General features: G+C 51.3%; 1 protein-coding gene across 1 annotated transcript; it reads left to right on the top strand.

Annotated features, from left to right (window-relative positions):
- Positions 1-848: 848 nt before the first annotated feature.
- Positions 849-15788, top strand: LHFPL1 (LHFPL tetraspan subfamily member 1). The gene is made up of 3 exons (XM_043974903.1): positions 849-1419; positions 6264-6362; positions 15634-15788. Exons 1-3 carry the CDS (start codon positions 1038-1040, stop codon positions 15786-15788), a joined length of 636 nt encoding a protein of 211 aa, XP_043830838.1. The 5' UTR covers positions 849-1037.
- The last annotated feature ends 7129 nt before the right edge of the window (positions 15789-22917 follow it).

Raw genomic sequence — 22917 nt, 5'->3', positions numbered from 1 at the left:
GCGGTGACTGTGTCAGTCCCTTTCCTCCGGGCCTCACTAGCCCCTTCTTCTCATGCTGGGGCGGGGCATGGGGTGTGTGGACCCCCTTTGAGTATCTACAGGCCCTGAGGGGTCCCATAGGAAGCAAGAGGCTTTCTGGCCACCAATGGATGGGAGTCACATGACCCCCTCCCCATTCAATTCAGTTCAAGTATTTATTGAGCACTGGATGTATGCGAGGCACTATGTCTCTTTTTTTGGGGGGGTGTGGCAATTGGGGTTAAGTGACTTGCCCAGGGTCACACAGCTAGTACCTGTCAAGGGTCTGAGGTCGGATTTGAATCCAGGGCCAGTGCTTTATCTACTGCGCCACCTAGCTGCCCCGAGGCACTATGTCAAGCACTGGGAATACGGAGACCAAAGTGAGACATCTCCTGCCTCGTGCCATACATGGATAGGTGTTTATCAAATCCAGGCTGGCCTGGGAGTCTGGGGTAGGGGCAGGGGAGAGACACTAGCAGCCAGAAAGGTCTCCTATGGGGAGTAGCACCTGAGCTGAGCTTTGAAGGCCCCTAGGGCTTGGCAGAGCCAGAGGTAACAAGGCTGACCATTCTAGGCTCACTGAAGCACAGAGGTGGTAGATGAGGTGTTTGGCTGGAACAGAGAGTGCATGGTGGGGGCAGTAATGGGTCACCAGCTTAGAAAGGGGGCCTGACACTGGAGGACAAAAGTCTGCCTGGCTGGATCCCAGCCCCTGGGTTTGAGCTGGCCGAGCCAGCAGCGCCTAATGCTGTTCTGTACCTCCCCCATGGCAGCTACATCAGTGAGAAACCACGTCGTCCCAGGAGCCACAGGAGAGGAAGCCACGAGAGGCCTTGGGCCTGGGAGCAGACATAATTCTACTCCAGAGGAGAAGGGCTTTGGACAGAGGAAGGTTGGATCCTGATTCACCCTCAGGTTCAGCCTCCCTGTCAGGCCTCAGCGGGCAGGAGGTGTTGGTGTGCATCTGTTGCCAGCCCTCTCCAGGCTTTGCTGGGCCCCCGCAGCCTCCTGAGAGCATGAAGGGCAGCCTGACCCTGGTTGGGATCCTCTGGGCCGTGCTGTCACTGCTCACCGCTGTGGCTAGCACCGCCAGCTACTTCCTGCCCTACTGGCTCTTTGGTTCCCAGCTTGGGAAGCCCGTGTCCTTCAGCATGTTTCGACGCTGCAACTATCCTGTCCGTGGTGAAGGGCGAAGCCTGGTGATGGTGGAAGAGTGTGGCCGCTATGCTAACTTCAACGCCATCCCCAGCCTGGCCTGGCAGATGTGCACCGTGGTGACAGGCACCGGCTGTGCTCTGCTTCTCCTGGTGGCTCTGGGGGCCATCCTGGGCTGCTGCATGGATGACCTCATCTCCAGGATCATGGGCCGATGCATGGGAGCGGCCCAGTTCGTGGGAGGTAAGGCTGGGTGCCGAGGAGTGGGTGGGCTGGGGCAGGGCTTCTGGATGGGCTCTCAGTGATGCCTAGGACCTCCCTAGGGCTGCTAACAGCAAGGCCTGTGTCTCATCTGTGGCAGGGCAGGATTAGTGGAGGCATCATTGCTGCTGCCCCTTGGGCTCCTCTCCTCCTCTATCTGCTGCTTCCCCGAAGGTGCTCAGTCCTCACAGAGGCCTCTGCTCAGGCAGGCTCCATGCCCCAGAGTCTATCTCCCATAAATCCCTGCACCCCAACATATGCCTTTTAGTTGCCAGCTAAATGAATGACTCTAATGATAGAATTGTAGACATCATGTCAATTTAGCGGGGGAGGGGAAGGGGCCTTCCGGTCTGCTCCAGTCAGCCCTGAGCTCTCTAGAGGGAAAGCCTGCTAAAGAGATTACTGTTGGTCAGGAAGCTGCCGTGGGCTGGAGTCCAAACTCTCTTTCCTCACTGGTCAAGTGAGAAGGACAGTAATCTTGTACCTACCGACAGGCTCCTCAGGAGCCTCCAAGTGAGAGCCGGAAGCCATGGGCTCTGCAAATGTACTTACAGAAATGTCTGTTAGCCCTATTCTCGCTATCGTTAGGGTTATCAATACTGTTCTTGTTCTCATTGCCATTGCCATCACGCCACTTCCTGTTCTGGGTCCTTGCCCAGTGCCTCAGTCTCAGTTTCCCCCTCTGTAAAATGAGGGCCTTGGTCTAGCTCCTTCCCATTTGTGAGCTTGGGAACCCTGTCATCTCCTGCTGTCCAGCTGGAGTTGTCTGAGAATAGCTGGACAAGCCCAGGCAACCCCATGCAAATCACATGCAAATCTGTGGGAATTCTTCCCCCTCCTTTGCAAACCTAGAGAGTGCTCCCAGACTTGACCTGGCTCTTCTCCTCAGGACCCCAGGCCCTCGGGCCGAGGAGGGCTACTCTCAGAGGGGAGGCATGCCAGGGCTGCTGTGTGAGCCTGCACAAGTCTTTTCACCTCAGTTTCCTTATTCTGGGGACGATCCTAGAGTCCACTTTACTAAAGCCAAAGTGTGAACGTGTCATTCCCTTACTCAACTCCAGTGGTTCCCAGTGATCTCAAGGAACAACTCTGTTTGACCTTGAAAGCCCTTTGCAACCTTGCCGAAAGCTAGCTTTCCTGTATTATTACACACTCACCATCACCGCCACCATCCTCCTTGTCGACCAAAATGGTCATTAGAGATCTTCATCCTCGGCCCTCCATCTCTCATCTCCACCCCTGCCTTTGCCCAGAATGCATTGCTCCCCACTTCTGCCTTATCTCTGAGGATCCCTGGGCTCCTTCAGGGCTCAGCTCTACAGGCTGGTGCAAGGGGGAGGAGAGATGTATAGCTAATGATAACAGTAGCAACAATAATAATACAAACGCTACCACTTAGCACTTTGAGGTTTGCAAAACACCGAACAATCATGACCACATGTGATCCTCCCAACTACCCTGAGAGCTAGTTGCTATATTCATCCCCATTTGACAGATGAGGAAACTGAGGCAGAGAGCATATGAGTGACTTGGCCAGAGTTACTCAGCTAGTAAATGTGGGGGGGGCAGGATTCTGAACTCCCCTCATCCAGATTCCAGCCCCAACATTCTAACTACTGTACCACCAAGCTTTTCCATAGCCAAATTAGGATGGGTGGGGCACATTTCTGGGGGACTTTGTTCCCAACCCTTGGGAAGGAGGCAATGCAGATATGAGGAAATGAGGCTGAGAAAGGTGGTCTGACTTGCCCTCAAAGCCCCACCAGAAGTTAAATCCCAGGTAACCTGAGAAGGGAGGAAGCCTTAACACCTTGGGGAATGAACACAGATACTTGAAGCAAAGCCAAGGCACCTTGTCTGAGTTAGAAGCTAGCTGAGTGAGGAAGCAACCTGGCCAGATCAGTTAGGGTTATCAATACTGTTCTTGTTCTCATTGCCATTGCCAGTGTTGTGAAGGATGGAGTGGACGAGGGAGAGAGTAGAGGTCACAGTGGAGTCAGCCTCAGACCAGAGCTTTTTATGGTCCTCCATATTTCCTGGAACCAAGACTTGGGGGTCTGGTCCCAGATCTTGGCTGCCTCCTTAGAAAAGGTACTTGTCTTTTTCTTTCTGTGCCTCAGCTTCCCTTTGTAAAATTCCCCTCTTCTAGGAGTGTACCCTGTAAGGCTCATTGAGATGCCCCCGGGTGTCACTTAGGAAAGCCTATGTGGGTACCAGACCCCGGCTGGCCACCCAAGCCCCAGAGGCTAGTTTTCCTCCCAGGCAGGAAGGCAGCCAATTGGGTGCCAAGGAAGGAAGACACTAGAAAGAAAGGAGGTGGGCTTCCCTGGCCCCCAGGTCAGCTGAGGGAGATTGATTTTGTCCCAGGGCCTGCACTTTCTCGGCAGTGTGTGCATTAACCAAAATACATCAGCCAAGGAGCCAATTATGTCCAGGGCAGATTCATGTCTATGGGCCCCCAAACCACTGAGAGAGAACTAGAGAGAACATCCATTAAGGACCCAGCCTCCACTCTCTCTGCCAAGCCCCTGACCGCGGAGATGAGCTGTGGGAGCCAAATGCAGGAAGGAGTCAGGAGCTGCTCCTGCCCAGAGTCAAACCAGACAAGGTGACCCCAGCACCCTTCCCCTCCCCCCACCCATCCCTCCTGCTGCTCCAGCAGGGGCTCATGGGATGGAGCAGAACCCTAGGGAGCTGCTCCATCCTGGGGTGGGGGAGAACAAAAACAAATATGGGGCACATTTCACTTCCAGATCAGTGGCCACCATCCACTCCTCCCATAAGGAAGAGGGGAGCAGCTGGTCAGGTGGAGCCTCAGGCGGGGACTGTTCCCCCAACAGCTGCTCTGGCTGAGTTAGGAAGCCAAAACAAATCCCAATGAACGATGGGAGCGTTACACAGAAAAGTCTGGCTAGAAACTGGTTTCCTTAGGTCCTTTCAGGCCCCAGCCCCTGCAATTGATTGCTAGGCTGGCTATGAGATGCAGCCCAGCTACATTCTGTGAAAGTGCCCAGCTGGCCTCTGAGTGGGCCATAGGCTGGGTGATGTCAAGGACCCTCCCTCCCTTGCCTGGCTACCACAAGTAAAAGGGCTTAAGGAGCATCCTAGAGGTGACTCTATAAGATAAAGCAAAAAGAGCTGATACAAAATATCCCCCCAATCATGGGTACCACTCTCCTTTTGTATACACAAGGTATCTGGAGAGAGCAAGCTCAAACTTAAAGGACAGTGGCACAGTGGCAATGAGGCCTGTAAATTAGTTGAGAAAAATGTAGCAAAGGGGCAATGCCTGGCCCTGGAATCCCATTTCTCCCTTTGCAGAGTCCTCAGGAATTTCCCCTTAGGTGCTGCTGCCTGCTGGCTAGGTAGCCCAGCTGCGCCCCTATGGGTCAGTCAGCAGTTACCACTTCTCTCTACCACTAGGGGTCTCGCTTCCTGAAGTAGTTACAATCCCTTGGATGACTCTCTCCCATTTGGATGCCTGAAGCCAGCCCTGAGCCTCTGGTCTACTAACCAGTCCTGCCTTCCCAGGGCCCGGATCATCTGAAACATCCCTATCTCTGCCTCTGTCAAGGACACCAACCTTTTGTACTTTCTCCCTTGGTGGTCTAATATGGGGATTCTTAAACTTTTTCCACTTGCAACCCCTTTTCACCTGAGAAATTTTTACACGACCCCTGGTATATAGGTATATAAAATAGGTAGACATAACCTTGTACTGTTGCCAAATTTTTAGCAACCCCCACATTCAGTTACATGACCCTACATGGGGTCACAACCCACAGTTTAAGAAGCTAGGGTCTAATAGTCCCCAAGGTTTCAGCTGTCATCTCCACACATATACCTCAATTCCTGGTCTGTTTCCTAAGCCCCAGGCCTGTACCACTGCCTCTTGGACACCTCATACTAGATGTCCTGTAGATGGCTCAGCCTCAACATGCACCCCTTCCCAAAGCCTCCACTCCTCACTTCCTTATTACCATTGTGGGGGTCCACCTTCCCTCTGGCCTCCGAGGCTCACGGCCTTGGAGTCAGCCTTGATTCTGCCTTCTCCTCCCATACTCCTTGGCCCCTACATCCAAAAACTTGTCAAATTGGGTCGATTCTCCCCCTCTACTCACACATGTGTGAGCCTGTACAAGTCTTTTCACCTCAGTTTCCTCTCACATGTGTGTCCTTCTCTCCACTCACATAGTCACCCCTCAAACTCAGTACCCCAGCCCCTCTTTCTAGGACTATCACAATTGCCTCCTGATTACAGAGTTTCCTCAGGAAAAAGAGGAGCCCAGAAGAGGCCTGGTCCTCCCCTCCTTGCTGCTCCACCAAGCTATCTAAACAGCATAGACCTACCTGAGGCAGGCAACCATGTGGCTCACTCCCCACCAGAGTCCCCTAGGAAGTCAAGTTTGCTTCTAGGTCCCATCAGTCCTTGGGAGTGGTAGAAGAGATTACAAGAGTGTTCTCATTGAGAACCATGCTCCAAGTGTTTACTCCCTTGGGTACTTGGCTGAGCAGGGGGTGGTGCTTCCCCAAGCATCCTTGCCATTTGAACCAGTGACTGCCTTCAGGCAACCGAAGGCCTTTCATATCAAGGCAGAGAGGTCTGGCCAGGTCTTGCTAACAAATGTCTGCCCATTTCAGTGGCCTACGTTACTCCTTGGATTCTGTTTAGACCACCACCTTGTCTGTTTTCATGGTACACATGACTGGGACCATGGTGGTGCCAAAAAAGGAAAGAATAGTGTGGGTAGGAGCAATCAGTGAAGGCTTCCTTGAAGAGGTGGGCTAGGGCTGAGGCTTCTCCGGTCTGTATGTTTTTGTCCTAGGTCTGCTGATTGGTGCAGGCTGCGCCTTGTACCCCCTAGGCTGGAACAGCCCTGAAGTGATGCAGACCTGTGGGAACACCTCCAGTCAGTTTCACTTAGGTAAGTGGAGCCCAAGAAGCCTCAGTGTGGCAGAAGAGGGGAGCAGGAGGGACAAGGATGGGTGGGGTGGGATGGGGTGGTATAGTGTGGAGAGGGAGAGCTGGGGGTGGCTTGGGGGACATCAGGACTGCTTGCAGGGCAGAATCAGGCCTAAAGAATTCTCAAGTTGGACGAAGTGTCTAAGACCACATCTGGCTACCACACAGACTACAAGCCATTCAGCTTCTTCTTGAGGCGCCCAGAGAGGGGAAGCCCCGAACTGTCTGTCTGTTCCCCTTTGGTATAGCTCTCATTACTAGACAATCCTCCCCAAATCCAGCTTTAATCATTAAACAAGAATGTCTTGAAGATTTTATCAGTGCCAGGAACTGTGTCTGCCCTCAAGGAGCTTCCAGTCTAGCTGGGGAGACAACACACTGGTAGCTAGATCCATGAAGGGGATCTCAGAGCCAGGGAGACCAAGGTGGGGTTTGAGCTGAGGTAGAGGTGAGGAGGGAGAGCATTCCAGGTCTGGGACACAGTCAATGCAAAGGCCTGTTTATGGGAGATGGGAGATGGGAGATGGGATGTCATGTTCAAGAAACAGCACAAGGCCAGTGTGGCTAGATTATAGTCAGTCCATGGAGGGGAGTAAAGCATAAGACTTAAAAGGTAGGGGGAAGGGACAGGCTCCCAGAACTTTAAATACCAAGTAGGGGCTTTTATTTGATCCTGGGGGCAATAAGGCACCACAGTAGTAAACTGAGTAGGTAGCAACCTCTGCTCTGGGTATGCCACCTTGGGATGGACTGGTGTGGGAGAGACTTGTGGCAGGGAGCTTAAGCAGAAGGTGATGAGAGCCTAAACTAGGGGATGGCAGTGGGGTATATATGAGAGATGTGATGGAGGTAAAATCAACAGGCCGTAGCAGCAGATTGGCTGGGGGGAGGGAAAGAGTAGGGAGTTGATAGTGAAGTTGTGAGCCCCGGGGACCCTTGACAATAATCAGGAAGTTAGGAAGATGTGAGGATTTGGGGTAAAGACAGAGTTCTATAGCATTGGAGATGCCACAGGACCTCCAATTTGAGCTGTCCAAAAGGCAGTGGGCAATGTAAGACTGAACCTCAGGAGAAAGATTAGGGCCGGTGTATATAAATCTAGGAGTCACCTGCCTAGAAATGAACACTGAACCCTTTGAGAGTCGATGAGATCACAAGAGATAACAGGAAATACTTAACACGGGAATGAAGAGGGATCGGGGAAGGCTTCTTATAGAAGGTAGGCGTATAAGGGGAGCCCAAAGATCAGAGTCAAGATGATAAAGGGGCCAACGTGCTTGAGAGGAGGGCAGGGGAGAAGATGAACTTGAGGATGCATGGAGAGGGTCTGCCTTTGGCAAAGTGGGGTGCTACTTTGGTCAGAGCCAGGAGTGAAGGAGGAGGCAGTGCAGGAAGATGCCTGAGTGATGAGGGGGGCAGGGGAGAAGGCTTCATGTTGAGCTTCTCAGCTGTGAGAGGAGGGGGAGGAGGTCTCATGAGCAGCTCTATAGAACAAAAGGGTTGCCAGGTTGGGGAGAAGGTGCTGGAGGGAGGGCCCAGTTGAGATCAGGTGACAGACATATTTGTAGTTTTGTAACTTCCTCCTGCTCCACTCATGATGAGGAGCAAACATGGCAGATGATGGGGTGGAGGTTGGCAAGGCATGCTAAGCAATAAGATGAGGGGGCAAGAGATTCTAGAGGAGAGGCTAATGTAGAGCTGATCGAGTTCACCGAGTAGTGCAGCTAGGGAAGGGAGGAGGGTATAGGCCAGGCAGGGGTGAAGCCCTGAGGACTAGAAAGAATGGAGGTCACAGTGAAGATAAAGAACAGTGTTAGGAGTAGAGTGGACGAGCACATCTTAGGAAGTGAGTACATTGAGGAACGGGGAGGCTGGGTATTTGAGGGAGCTACTTCTGAACTCTGCCTCAAGTGTCACCATTCAGGGCTTCTACCAGCCCATCCTGGCTTCCCCAGCTACCCTCTCAGAGTATCCATGGGTGTGCTGAAGGCCCAATCTGTGCCTCTGCCCCTTGCCCCATTGCTCTTGCTTCTGTCCCCTTTCCCCCTCTCCAAGTGAGTGTCTTGTTCCTGTTTCTCTCCAGGATCCTTCTGTGGGGCTCAGAGGGAGGAAGGGAGGGGGGTCAGCATCTGCAGGCTCCCCTTAGCAACAGCCAGACCAGCTGATGCCCAGATGTTTATAGGCCGCATGTGCCCACTCTTGAGGTTGGTCCCATCTTCTCATCCTTTGCTGGCTCAATGGCTGATCCTTTGTTGGGCAGTGGCCTTCCTGGGTGCCCAGTCTCCAGGCCCCTCTTTGATTGCTTCCATCTGGTGATGCCCATCACATCCTTTGTGCTCACAGCTGCCCTCTCTGCAGGGTGCTGGGAGACAGTAAGCACGGCCCGCATCCCCAGAGTGGTAGTCCTCAACAAGCCATGGAAGGAGTCCTGAAAGGCATCTGGAAGGCAGGCGAGGCAGGCACCCTGCCTCTTGGGGGTCCTTGGCCAGGTGCTGTTTCCTCCGGTGGAGTTTGGGCCTCATGGGCTCTCCAGACTCTTCCGGCTCTGGGTAGCAGGGCCATGGAGGCCATGAGGAGAGCTGCTTCTGGGACAGCTTGTCTCTCAGTCAACAGCCACATGGTGGCAACAAAGACAACCAGTTTCAATGCAGCCTCTCTTCTCCTGGCCCTGACATGCCATTCTGTCCCATCATATCACCTCCTCTTCCCTTTCCCAAAGCCAGTGCTCCTGGCCCCCTTCCACTCTGCCCTTGGGGGCCTCTTTTCCTCCTGCCTGCCTTCCCTAGTGGGGTGTTTGCCCCTCCTGCCTTGGTCAGCCTGCAAAAGAGCCCAGAATGCCTTGTAAAATGGACTGGACTGCAAGTCTGGAACCCAGAGCCAGAAGAGACCTTTGTGGTTCCCTGTCCAACCATATCATTTAGCAGAGGAAGAAGTGAAGACCAGAGAAGGGAAAGGACTTGGCCACAGTCACACAGGGAGGAAGCAGCAGGTTCTGGGCTCTTGTTCCTGTTGCAGCCAGGGGGCCCTTGGTCATGAGTCGTGACTTCCTTGGCATTTTCCTTTGGAGGTGCCTGTCTAGGGGAGACAGTGAGGCATTCCTGGCTGGGTCCAGTTCTGGCCCTAGCAAGCCTTCCTTTCAGCAAGAGCTGTCCTAGAAGATGGATGGATCTGCCAGCTTCTGAGCAGCCTCCAAGAGAGGGAAGGGGCTGGCACATGGCTTTGCAAGTGCAGCTGGGGGGTAGGCAGGGGGAGGGGGCAACCACCTCTGCTGGGACAGGTGGCTGTTGGAGGAAGTTACGCCCACATTCAGAAAGAACCATGGAAGGGGCCTAATCCTGCCTCCCTCCCCCCATGGCCAGCCCCCACAAGCATTCTGCCTGCTGTTCTCCAAGCAAAACCTCCTTTCTTATTCTTCCATGCCCCCTCCCCTCCTTTCCACCTCCTTTTCTCTCCTTTCATCTTTTTTCTCTTGTGCTTTCCTATGCTTCATGGAAAGCTCATTGCCCTGGGCTGCCAGCTTCTTCCCAAGACTGTGTGGTGGCCATAAGCCCAGGAATAATCGTGGCCCTCTGGGATGCAAAAATACTCTGGACACCCTGACCCAAAGACATCTTGGCTGTTTGGGAACTTCTTTCTACTGCCACCACGCCAGGGGACTCCTTTTCCTATGGCTGCTCATGTGCCTCTCCTCCCCACAGTATCCACAGATGACCATTTAATGGCACACCTTTGGGCCATCTCACACTAAAGCTTCTAGATAAGCAGCATGGATGTCTTGTAAACGAGTCAGCCCGAGTAGGCCAAAAGTACGACCCAGTCTCTTGCAAGGCCTTCCCATATTATCTCCAGTCCCTTTTTCTGTAACAGTTCATGCTCTCTTGTCTTGGTAGATTGACCTTCCTTGCTGCTCTCAGCTCCCTCAGGCTTTTTCTTTGAGGTTCCCACATTCATCCTGAGTTCTATCACTAAACTGCTCTTCTTGAAACTACCAAATGCCCAATTTGGTGATAGCTTAGGGCTCTCATATCCTCAATGATATTACCAAGAACTGAAAATTGCCTCTGTTCCAGATACACAACCTTCCCTTTAGTTCCCCTATGCTGGCCCTGCCCTTCAACCATCTTCGCTCCCTTCTTCCCAAAATACTTCAGAACTCTGCCTCAAATGTCGCCATTCAGGGCTTCTACTAGCCCATCCTTGCATCTCCACCTACCCTCTCAGAGAATGTGTCTCTGTCTCTCTTTGTCTCTCTGTTTCTCTCTCCTCCCATCCCCTCTCTCCACCAGGGTATCAGCTCAAATGTTTTCTTCTGCAGGAGGCATTTCTCTTCCCTCCCCAGCTGCTTGGGCCTTCCCCTCTCATATTACCATTCAGCTGCTCTATATACATCTTGCAGACACCTAGTTATGTATCCATGTTGTCTCCTCCATTGGAATGTAAGTTCCTTGTGGGCAGGGTCTGTTTCAGTTATGTGCTTATAGCCTCAGTGCTGAGCACAGTGCCTAGCACACAGTTGGCACTTTTAAGAAATGCTTATTGATTTCCTGAATGGCCAGTATCATGTATAGGTAGATATGGATGGATGACATACAAAGGATGCCTTGCATGGACCTTGACCTTGCTCCACCTGGGAGCTAGCTCCTCCCACAGACCCAGCAAGCTCATCACAAAGGAGCAGCCCTTTCCCCCTTTCCCCAACTTCACACCCCCTTACCCCCACATGCCCATTTCATGCCCAGTTGCTCACAGGACCCCCAGAGATTTGGGCAATGGTCTTAAGCCCAACATGGCATTTGAGGTCCCCATGATGAGGGTAAATGCAGCATGGAGACCCCCACATCAAACATTGCTTCTTCGGTAGAGTTATTTAATGCCAAATCTAAGGAAACAGAGTCAGGCTCTAAACCAATTTGATTTGCAACTTGGAATATAAGCAACGTGTCTGATTTAAATGTCAGCCCCATTGCTGAGTGATGATTTAATAACTTTTATGAGGGATCTTGTCACAGCAAATTCCACACTGGAATAGAATGACTCACTGATCGGCTGTTAGAGATGACACAGCTCGGGAGCACAGAGGAGAGAGGGATGAGATTGGCTTTGGCCTCAGTCAGGCGCTGCAGCTGCTGGAGCTAAGGCTCTTCACCCCAAAGACCCTCCTCTGCTCCCTGTCCTCCATCCTTCTCTTCCACAGGAATTCTGGCTCTTGAGAGAGTCTGGGGTGGGCACTGGGGCTCAGAAGCACTGCAGACAATGAGCTCATGCTGTTCTGCCTCGGAGCAAGGTGCCCAGCCACTGCTGAGGCTGAACAGAGTCTGGCTTGCATCCCTCACCATCTTGCCCTTTCAAAGCCTCCATTTCTCCCCTACTGGGTTCCACCAAAGCCTGAATTCGACCATATCACCTTTTCAAGCCACCATCCTTTATCTATCCTTCACTTCTGAGCCAGACACCTACAAAGAATTCAATGCCTTCACCTCATTTCCTCTGACTTACTCCTCAGCCTCTTGCAGTCTGGCTTCCTATTGCCTTGAGGATCAAATCCAAAATCCCACTTAGCTTTTCAAGCCCTTTGTGACCTGGCCCCTACCTATCTTCCAAGCTCTGTCCTTCCCACACTCTTCCATCTAGCCAAACTGCCCTTTTCTCCATTCCGTATATGTCACTTAATGTCCCATCAGTACTGGCTGTTCCCTATGCCTGGAATTCACTCCCTCCTTCCCTCTGCCTTACAGAATCTCTCCCTTCCTTTAAGCACTACCCTTTATGAGAAGTCTTTCCTGACCCCTTCACTTCACTGTTAGTGACCTCCCTCCCTCCCTCTCTTCCTCTCCCTAATTACCTTATATTTATTTGTATCTATTCCATATATACTTATATGGGCACTTCATTTCTCCCCCACAGAATATAACCACGTTGAGAGCAGGAACTATTTTCTTCATTGCATTTGTATCTCCAGGGCCTAGCCCAGGGTCTGGCTAGATAGGTACATGGCAAAGATCTATTGATTGACTTGAGAAATAAATACAAAGTGATTTTAAAAGGGAGCTTGTACTAATACTAAAAGGTTATCAGGAAAGGCCTCTTGGAAGAAGTAATATTTGACCTGCTGATCCCAAGGAAGCTAAGGCATTCTGGGAGGAAAAGTGATGGAAGTAGTCCATTCCATGGGGACTAAAGCCAGGGACATTGGTGATGAGTGAGATTGTCCCAAGAGGTCAGGCCAGGGGTCCTGAGGGACTGAAGTGGGTAGAGACAATGGATGCGAGTGGAGTGAAGTTGGGAAGGTAGAAAGAAAAAGACTTGGCAAATGACTGGACATGGACAGGGGCAGTGAGAGAGAGGGAGGAGTCACCTCTCCAGGCCTCAGTCTCCCTTTCTCAGCAGTTAGGTGCTAGAACTAGAGTATCTCTAAGTTCCTTCTCCTCTCACCACCTCAGTTTTCCATGATGTAAAATGGGCACTTAGATTTAAAGGGTCTTTAAGGTCACTTTAACTCTTGATCCTCTGATCTGATGATTCTGAATACTCTCCTCCTGGCTGTTCAGAATCCACCCTGCCCTCTACAGTCTATTTCCCTTTGGTTTTCAGAGCTCCTGATGCCTCCTGGTGCCTCAAGCAACGGGTGGAGCAGGCCCTGAGCCCAGGAGGGAGAGTAGCTATCCCCCTTTCCCCATTGGTCTTATCAGCCTTCCAGCACACCGCCTGGACCTTAGAGGTTACTCTGTGGCTGCCTTGGGGGAATAGAAGTCCGGCATACTCTTGGGGCAGGAGAGAGGAGACAGCTCAGGCCCTGGGGATGCCTGGGCCTCACTCCAGTGAGCCATAGTGGGACTTCCTTGGCAGCTCACTGCTCCAGGCACTGTCTTCCACTCGTCAGCAGCTTTCTTTCTGCTCAGGGCTTTGGGGCAATGGCCTTTTATGCATTTATTCTGTTCATTTAGAAAAACAAGTCATTCCCTGGTCCCAAGGTGCAGTTCTATAATAGAAACATCCTGCCTTCTCTAATGAGGGGCTGACCTGACAAGTGATAGCAACAGCAGTGGCTGCAGGGCCAGGAGTGAGCAGGACTTTGAGCCCGCTGGACCCAATGCATGGAAAGATGAGCCCAAGCTGCCTGCTACCTGGGAGTCCCAGGGGCCAAGCCAAGCTGCAGAGGGATATGGATACATATTTGTGTCTGTATGTGTGTATATAAAGGGGAGAGAGAGACAGGGAGAGAGAAACAAAGAGAGAGAGAGAGACAGAGACACAGAGAGAGACAGAGACAGAAACAGAGACCAAGAAAGAGACAGAGAGACAGGGAGGGAGGGAGAGAGAGACAGAGACAGAAACAGAGAGAGAGAGAGAGAGAGAGAGAGAGAGAGAGAGAGAGAGAGAGAGAGAGAGACAAAGAGAGAGACAGACACAGAGACAGAGAAAGACACAGAGAGAGATAAAGAAATAAGGGGGCAGCTAGGTGGATGCCCTGGATTCAGGAGGACCTGAGTTCAAATCAAGTCTCAGACACTTGATACTTACTAGCTGTGTGACCCTGGGCAAATCACTAATCACTTAACCCTCATTGCCCCGCAAAAAAAAAAGAAAAGAAAAAAAAGAGAGATAAAGAAATAGAGAGGGGCAGCTAGGTGGCGCAGTGGATAGAGCACCGGCCCTGGAGTCAGGAGTACCTGAGTTCAAATCCGGCCTCAGACACTTTACACACTTACTAGCTGTGTGACCCTGGGCAAGTCACTTAACCCCACTAAAAAAAAAAGAAAAAAGAAATAGAGAGACAGAGAGGCACATAGAGACAGACAGAGACAGAGACAGAGAGAATGTGGCAGAGGTAGATTTGAACCTAGATTCTCTGACTCAATCCCTCCATTTCTATCCGGTGCCTCCGAGAGTAAAACACTGTGCCAGGTGGTGGGGATAGTAAGACCAAAGGGGAGGGGAAAAGGGATGTGGGCTCAGTTTCCACAAACTCAGCAAACACTTACTAAGAACCTGATAGGTGGGAAGCTACATTTCCAGTGCTGGGGATCCCAAGGGAGCCATGATATTGTCCATCTCTCAAGGAGTTTAGAGTCTTATAGAGAGTTGGGGTGGGAAGAATATGACAGGTACATAAATAAGTCTATTCTGGGATAGATTTGATGGCGGGGTGGAGGATGCAAAGGACAAACCCACATAAAGGGCTCTGGGAACATCTAAGGAGGGAGAAATCCTAGGGAGGGGTGTCAGCATCTGTGAGAAGGATACTGGGTTATTGGACCATAGGTTTTGGGACATGTAGACGAATTCCCTCATTTTTACAGATAAGGAAACTGAGGCCCAGACAGATTAAAGTGCTTTGCCCAAGGTCACACCATGAGTATGTGAAAAAGAACCCAGGTCTTTTGAATCTAGCCCCAGACCACCATGAGTCAGAGAGCCTGGGTTCAAATCCTAACTCTGCCATTGACTGGTTGTGAGAATTTGGGCCTATGACTTTACCTTTCCTGACCTCAGTGTCCTTGTCTATAAAATGGGGGGAAGTTTGGCCTAGATGTACTTTAGGTCTTTTTCAGCTCTGGATCTCCTGTCCTGTGAACTCTGGGGTTGGAGGATGGGCAGAGGATTAGCAGGGCCTATCGTAGGACATGGGGATGAAGGCAGCCTTGGCTGGCATGGAGAGTAAGTGATGGGGAGCTAGAAAGGAAGATTGGGGCCCACCTTTGGAGAAGGGCTTTCCTTAGGGAGGAGTTAGAGTTGGGTGTTTTGTCCCAGAGGCAAAGGGAGCCATCGAAGAGGTTTGAAAAAAGGGGGCCTGGAGTTTGACCTGTGTCTTAGGAAGGTGATTTGGGGAACTGTGGGGGAGGGTGGATGGGAGAAGAGTGAGCCTGGAAGTGGGGGGCCAATCAGGAGGCCATTTGGGTTCAGAAGTGAAGCACCTAGAGCTATGGGAATGGAGAGGAGGGCAGGCATGTGAGCAGCGTCCGGGAGGGACGATGGGTAGAGTACCTTGGCTGGGGTTCTCAGTGTTGATTTCTTGTGGAGCTTTTTGGTGACTGACCACATTCCCCTCCACATTCTGCTCTAGTGAGGGAAGGAAGCCCCCCAGAGGGCAGCTCACCACGCAGGGCCCTGAGCCCAAGCTAGACCAGTGGCGGCTGGACGGACCCAAAGGAGCTGGGCTTGCTTGGGCCAGGCCAGAGCAGGCTGGTGAGAGGAAGCTAGCTCAGGCCCATTTCTGCTTCTTCTTCCTCCAGGTACCTGCCAGCTTGGTTGGGCGTACTACTGTGCTGGGGGTGGAGCGGCAGCAGCCATGCTGATCTGCACCTGGCTATCCTGCTTTGCTGGAAGACTTCCCAAGCCCATCGTGAATTCCTCCACCATGGAGCTGGACCATTGCCTCCACCCCTGAGCCAGCCTGCCGCTTCTAGTCTCTTGGGGTGCTGGGCGTGGGGAAGGGTATGGCTGGGAAAGAAGGCCAAGGCTGTCTCCCTACCAGCCCTCTGCTCCCCCTACGTCTTAGTCTTAGTGCACCTTTCTCTTTCCTTTTCACTTGCCTAAAGTCAGGGGGCTAGAAGCAATTGACTTCCTAGATTAGTCTAGGATATTGGTTTTCCAACTTTTGCCCTTTTCTTCTTCCCCCTCCAGGCTGAGGGTTCCCCCTCCACCCAATCCCACAAGACCTCCACCAAAACCCATCAATATTTCCTTGACCACTTGTTAACCATTATCCCTATTGGTTCATAGACCTAGAGCTGTAAGAGATGGGAGAACTCAGGAAGTACAGTCTCCTGCTTTTATACATGAAGTCCAGAGAAGAGAGCCCAAGAATGAGGAAGGCCCAAAGCTGGGAGCTGGGAGCTGGGCCCTTGGGGCTCCTTCGCCATCCTGCCCAGCAGTGTTCTTGCACCAGCATCTGCCACTGAGCAGAAGATTCTATCTGATTCCAAGGGATGTTAACATGCTGGCTAACAGAGTTCCTCCATCAGGCAGTGGAAGAGTAAGAGTGGGGGATAGGAGGGGCTGAAAAGTGAGATGAAGTGCAATGAGGGCATCGGGAAGTCCTGCCACTCACTCAGTGTGGTCCCCTCCCTGTGCCTCAGTTTCCTCATGCATTAAAGAAGGGGAGGTTGAACTAGATGATTTCAGCAGGTAGATCCTGATTCCGGTCCTGTCATTCTACAGTCCTCCAGAATGTCCAGGAGATAATGAGAAAAGTCCTAGGGCCTCAATTTGAATTGGAAATGGCTCTGGGGAGCTTCTTTAAGAGGATTTCTCTCTGAGCCCTTGAAGGGATTCCATGCCTTAGCAGCTTTCTCCTGAGGTGGCTGGAGATGCATTTTTTAGCTCAAATTTCCCTTTCATATGCTCACAAGAGAAGTCGAGGCATTGCCTCCCCTCCTGACCCCAGCCCTAGCCACCATCTGGCTTCCCGCCGGGCCACACAAAGAGTCCCAAAGGGATTAAGGAGCCAAGGAGCCAATGCTGGATGCTGTCCCGTGCAAAGCACCCTGAGTCTGAAAAGCCTGACTTGCAGCCCTAGCCCTAGTACTTCCGAGCCATGTGACAGGGAGCAAGATACACCACTTAAAAAGTCTCTCAGGCACAGGGCCTATGGGCTTCAATTTCCTCATCTCCACAATGTGATAGCAATACTTCCGCTCCCTTCCCAGTGTTGTGGGGAGGGATGCACTCTACACACCTTAAGGAGCTTGAGAATGGGTCTGTTACTCAGAAGAGAGCCAGCCAACTACCAGGCAGCCTAGGGCCAAAGTATCACAAGGAGGGAGGGGGAGGCTGACTGAGGACTGTGACAAATTCAAGGGAAAGAGGCAACGCTCCCATGCAGGAAATCTATTAGCTATCATTCTGGGACCCCCTTGGGTGGCCTTCTGTCCTCATCTAGGGAGAAGCTGCAGGGCAAAGAGGCCTCACTCATTGCCCTGGCATTTGAACAAATGGGTACCTCTTTGCAGAACCAGTCATTCAGAGAGATTGTTGGGGCCAATTGGGGAAAACGACAATGCCTGCCACTCGTGGCCATGTTGTTGAACCCTCTAGAACAGGCTTTTGGTTCTTTGGGGCAACAAGAGACCGGGTCCCTTTGCCCATGCTGCCCTGGGGCTGCTCCTGCAAAGAGTGACATTGCTCAGGAGTTCCACTCTAGGCTCTTCTCCCCCACCCCCTCCCAGCACATGGTAGGGTCTCTAGGGCACCCACGAGTTTCACAGCATCATGCTGTGGTCTTAAATAAGCCAGTCTGGGCTCCCTCCAGGACGGGAGGGGGAGGGGGAATGATATCAAGGCTAAAAATAAAGCAGCAGGCACTTGGTGCCCTGGTTCCTGGGCTTCTGAGGAGGAAGATGCTGAAGTTACACTTTGAACGTTGTCATGATAATGGAGCCTGTTGGGGTCATCATTGTCAGAACATAGGAGGTGTTGCAGGTACTTTCCAAAACTTGGCTTCCCTCCTTTGCAGTTCTCTTACCAGGGGTCTGCTACCCCGGGATTTCCCTTTTCCTCCTCCTCCCCCTCCTCTTCCCTTTCCCTCCCCAGATTCCCCCACCCCCCTTCACAGCCCTATTGCTGCTGCTTACTTTGCTGTTGGATAGAGAGAGCAAGGGCCCTAAAGTGGTGTTGAACACCAGCTTGGCCTTGAAGCCAATGAGCTGTCTAGGGTTTTTACTGGAGCATCTTCCCATCCAGAGTAGGAGAGAGAAGGTAGAATAGTCTAGCAAAACTGAATGGTAAGAGTTCTACTGGAATGCTTGAAAAAGAGGGCTTGGAGAAGGCAGAGATTGGGGTAGAAGGCCTGAACACTGGGCCTCTGGGTTCAGAGCCCTTAACATGAGGGCTGGGATGGCAAGAGGGCAGTCCCTGCCGACAGGGGGAGCTCTCAGTCTCACCAAGGAGACAGCACAGGGCCTATGATCGGTGGGGGACAACAGAGACTGAGCAGAGAGTGGTTCGGCAGAGCAACCAGCAGTGAAGAGAATAAAGCAGCAGAAGACCCCCATGATTCATCACACCTTGTGGTTCAACGACATCACTAGACTAGCAGAAGACATCGGCTCACTGGTCGTGTACATTCCCTACATGTCCTCTCCCAGTGATAGTGTAGGAAGCAATGGGAGAATGAATGCCTGAGTGTACACTTGTTGGTTATGTTCTAGTGGGAATTCCTTTCATTGACAAGATTGGACTAGATGGCAACTGAGGTCCCTTCCAACTATCAAATTCTTTGTGGGTATGGAGCGTGTGTAGATTGGGGAAGAGTTCGTTGTCATTTATTTGCTACACTCTTTTATTAAACATCTTTTGCTTTGAACCAGTGTGTCCTCTGTTTGGTTTGATAAAAGAAACATCGGTGGGGGCTCAAGGAATGGCTTCGACCTGGAGTAGATTGACGGAGACTTAGGATATTAGACAGATGATGATGTTTTGTCACCCCAAAGAGGTTAAGTGGCTATCAAACAGATAGTAAATGGCAGAGAGGATTTAAAACCAGGACCTCTGACTCCAAACCCAGTCCCCTTTCCTCTGGACTGTGCTCACTACGGTCTGGTTCCATGGTATGGATGACAACTTCACAACCCAGGCCCCCCCCCTCGACCCAGATCTGGCACTGGGCAGGCCATTCCTTGGTTCTAGGGTTTCTCATGCCAGATCTGTGACAGCATGTGGACGAAATGAAAGGCTTATGTGACCTACAGGTGCCTCAGTGAATGCTAAATCACCTCATGTATTGAGTCTATTTTTGGGACTGGAGAAGGGTAAATACCCTGCTGGGATGCTAAGCCAAGAGGAGGCCCAGTCATGCATCACGAGGTATTCTGTAGTAGCTGGGAGCTCTTTTCTGCCACTCATTCAGTGAGCTTTAATCTCTTTGGGGTCAACTGTTCCCACCCTCTCCTCTTCTTCACTTGGAGAAAACCTCCCAACTAATTCTTTTTTTTTTTTTTTTTTTAGTGAGGCAATTGGGGTTAAGTGACTTGCCCAAGGTCACACAGCTAGTAAGTGTCAAGTGTCTGAGGCCGGATTTGAACTCAGGTACTCCTGACTCCAGGGCCGGTGCTCTATCCACTGCGCCACCTGGCTGCCCCCCAACTAATTCTTAGAAGGCCCACCTGTGCTTTCTCTGTCCTTTGCTGTACTTTCCCGGGGACACTGGTTTGGTGGTGGTGGTAGTAGTAAACATTTATACAGAACTTCCTATATGCCAGGCACTGTGCTAAGTGCTTTACAATTATTCTCTCATTTAGTCCTCATAACAATTCTGGAAGGTAGGTTATTATCCCCATTTGACATATAAGGAAATAGGCAAACAGGGTCACAGAGCTAGGAAGTGTGTGAAGATGCAGTTGAGCTCAGGTCTTCCTAATGCCAAGTCTGGTGTTCTAACCACTGTACCACCTAGCTGCTAGGGCCACTCAAAGGCAAAGCTGTACACAGTAGGCTTCTACTAGTGACTCCAGCCCCTTCTCCATGCTGTTGGCATGGCGGCAGTGCTTCTGTGAGCTTCCCTCTGTACCCTCACCCCTCAAGCCTCATGACTCTTCCAGTCTCTGGCTTTCCTAGCATCTGCCATGGCCCATCTCCTTGCCTCCCCAGCCAGTGAGGATCCCAACCTAGAAAAATGCCAGGTTCAGCCTTGAAAGACTCAAATCTATATTTGCAATATAATATAGATGAATCCAACCAAGTCCAAGGAACCAGCTGCTCTCTGACTCAGTTCCCCTCAGGGAGTGGGCTCTCTATGGCAAGGGAATATTGAGGGGAAGGCTGCCCAACATGGCACTCACTTCCCCAGGGCACTGAGGCCAAGGTGCATTAAACGCACCACAGAAATAGTACCAGCCGTGAACTCCTGGGAGACCAGACCTGGGATCTAGAGGGGTTGTCCTGAGTAGAGGCATCCGCATTCCAAGCCCCCCAAGCTTTGGCAGAATCACTAGCAGCATCCCCTCCCTCCTGCTCTGATGACCAGACAGGATATTTGTCTACATTGTAGATGTTTATGTGGGGCTCAGGGACTGGCTTTTCAGACAGCAGCAAGAAGCAGTGAAGAGGTGGCATAAGTTGGGCAGATCTACCAAGCAGAGGGTTGGTTATTTGAATTCCCCCCATTCTTACAGAGGCTCCTGTATTTGCACATGATTCACTTTTGTCCGATGGGGTTGCTGGGAAAGAGAGATGCTCTCAGTATTGACGAAGGGAATTCTGGGGAACAGACCATTTGTGATGGTCTTCCAGCAGAGCTGGAAGGTCATAAAGAAGACTCTTCAAGGAGGAAGTTGCTACGTGAGCAGGAGCAGAAACACGCTAGCTGGGCCCTGGCCTGGGACAAGGGTGCTTAAGGAGAAAGCAGCCCAAACATCAGCTCAGAACCCCACAGTTGATCTGCCCTCTGCTTTCCTGAAGCATTTCCCTGGGCACCCAGAGCCCCACAGTGCCCCATGGTATGGCTGGAGGGACCATAGGCAGGATGGAGAGGGAGCAGGTCAAGAGGTACAGGGAAGGTAGATCCTCCTCATTGTGTGTGTGTGTGTGTGTGTGTGTGTGTGTGTGTGTGTGTGTGTGTAAGAGAGAAAGAGAGAGAGACAAAAAGACAGAGAGAGAGAGAGAGAGAGAGAGAGAGAAGAGGGCAAGAGGGGAAAAGAGAGGCACATGGAGAGAGGGGGGAGGGGCAGAGGGCACTAGACATGGGGACATAAAGCTGCTGCAGTTGATGCCCAGCTTCCCCCATCCTCTGTTCCAAAAGTCTCCCTGTCACCACTGTGCCCAGACAGACTAGTCAATCTAGAAAAATGCCAGGTTTAATGTCAATAGCCTGAACCCCTATTTTTTGTGGGGCAATGAGGGTTTAGTGACAACTAGTAAGCGTCACGTGTCTGAGGCCGGATTTGAACTCAGGTCCTCCTGAATTCAGGGCTGGTGCTCTATCCATTGTGCCACCTAGCTGCCCCCCTTTTTTGCGGGGCAATGAGTGTTAAGTGACTTGCCCAGGGTCACACAGCTAGTAAGTGTCAAGTGTCTGAGGCCGGATTTGAACTCAGGTCCTCCTGAATCCAGGGTCAGTGCTTTATCTACTGTTCCACTTAGCTGCCTCCCTGAACCCCTATTTTCAGAAGGTGGAAATACATCAAGTCCAAGTGGCCAGCAGCCCTCTGACTCAGTTGCCCTTAGTAGGTGGGTTTGCTCACCATTGTACTTACATCCCTGGGCCCCTGGGGCCAAAGCATGGCTGGGTGCCTGCAGAGACTGTCTTAGACTGGCCAGGAGATGCAGAATGGGCATATTTGTCCTTCACAGTGAGGATGTCATTGAAAGGACTTTGGGGGAAATGATGCAGTGGGATCTCATGAGGAGGGATTCTGGGAACATGGGCAGGAGGGAGAGGAGCTTGACAGGAGATTTAAAAGGCCTTATCTGTGTGCCAGGGTGAGGTGGGGGGGCAACCTTTGGGAGTGCTTGCCCATACCTAGAAATCTGACATTTTGTCCTATTTTGTCCTTTTTCTTTCACCCCACAAATATTCCTTACAAATGCCTAGTGACAAAGTATCCAGTTTTTCCTGTTATCCCAAAATGCAGTACAGGTCCCCAGGGAAGGGAAGTGGTGGTTAGAGGGATGAGATTTGGGGCACAGGATACAAGAACATAGGGAGGGCAGGTAGATAGGAACAGCTACCGATTTCCCTGGAAAATAGAACTAATCATCATTGATATTTACATGCAAAAGTCCCCGAAGTCTTAGTGGTTGTAAGCACTTAAGACCACACTCAGACTCAGATACCATACCCATCTTAAAGATCAGGAAACTGAGGCCAGGACAGATGAAGTGATTTGCCCAAGTGTTATGCATAGCCAGCAAGTGTCTGGGGCCAGATTTGAACCTGTGTCTTCCTTATGCCAAGTCCAATGCCCTACCCATTCCACTATTCCGCCTCTCAAAGACAAGAGGGAAAACAGAAAAATTAAAGAAGGAAAGGAGTGAACCGAGGGTCCGATCAAACCTGTCAGAAATGTCATGAAATCTGTTATCAGATACTGAATATGGGGTGGGCGGGGAAGGGAGTGTCAGGTCCCCATCTGGTTCTTGTCTCTTGGTGAAAATGAGAGTCAAACCTCAAGATTGGTGAGGAAGAATGGTTGGTAACAGATGAATACTGGCAGAGCTGACCTTGATGGCTCTATTATTCCTCTTCCTTAGGCACCCCCATTCTCCCCAACTCCCCTCCCCCCACAACAAAAAAACCCAAACCCTGAAGCAAAAATAACAGCTGATCTTCAAGGTTCATTAAAGTACTTTTAAATATATTGTGATCTCATTTGACCCTTACAACACATATGAGTGGCATATATCATATCACATCATATCGCATAACACAAACGAGGAGACTGAGGCTGAGTTGTCCAGGATCATACAACTTGTGTCAGAGACCCTCTGGGCTATGTTGGGCTGGGAGGCAAAAGGCCTTCTATTTGATGAGTGGCAGCAGATGTGACAAGCTGGCTCTGCGCAGGCCTTGGCACTGCCCC

Source organism: Dromiciops gliroides, chromosome X (genome assembly GCF_019393635.1).
Source record: "Dromiciops gliroides isolate mDroGli1 chromosome X, mDroGli1.pri, whole genome shotgun sequence".
Lineage (NCBI taxonomy): Eukaryota > Metazoa > Chordata > Mammalia > Microbiotheria > Microbiotheriidae > Dromiciops > Dromiciops gliroides.
This window is presented reverse-complemented; position numbering and strand designations above follow the sequence as displayed.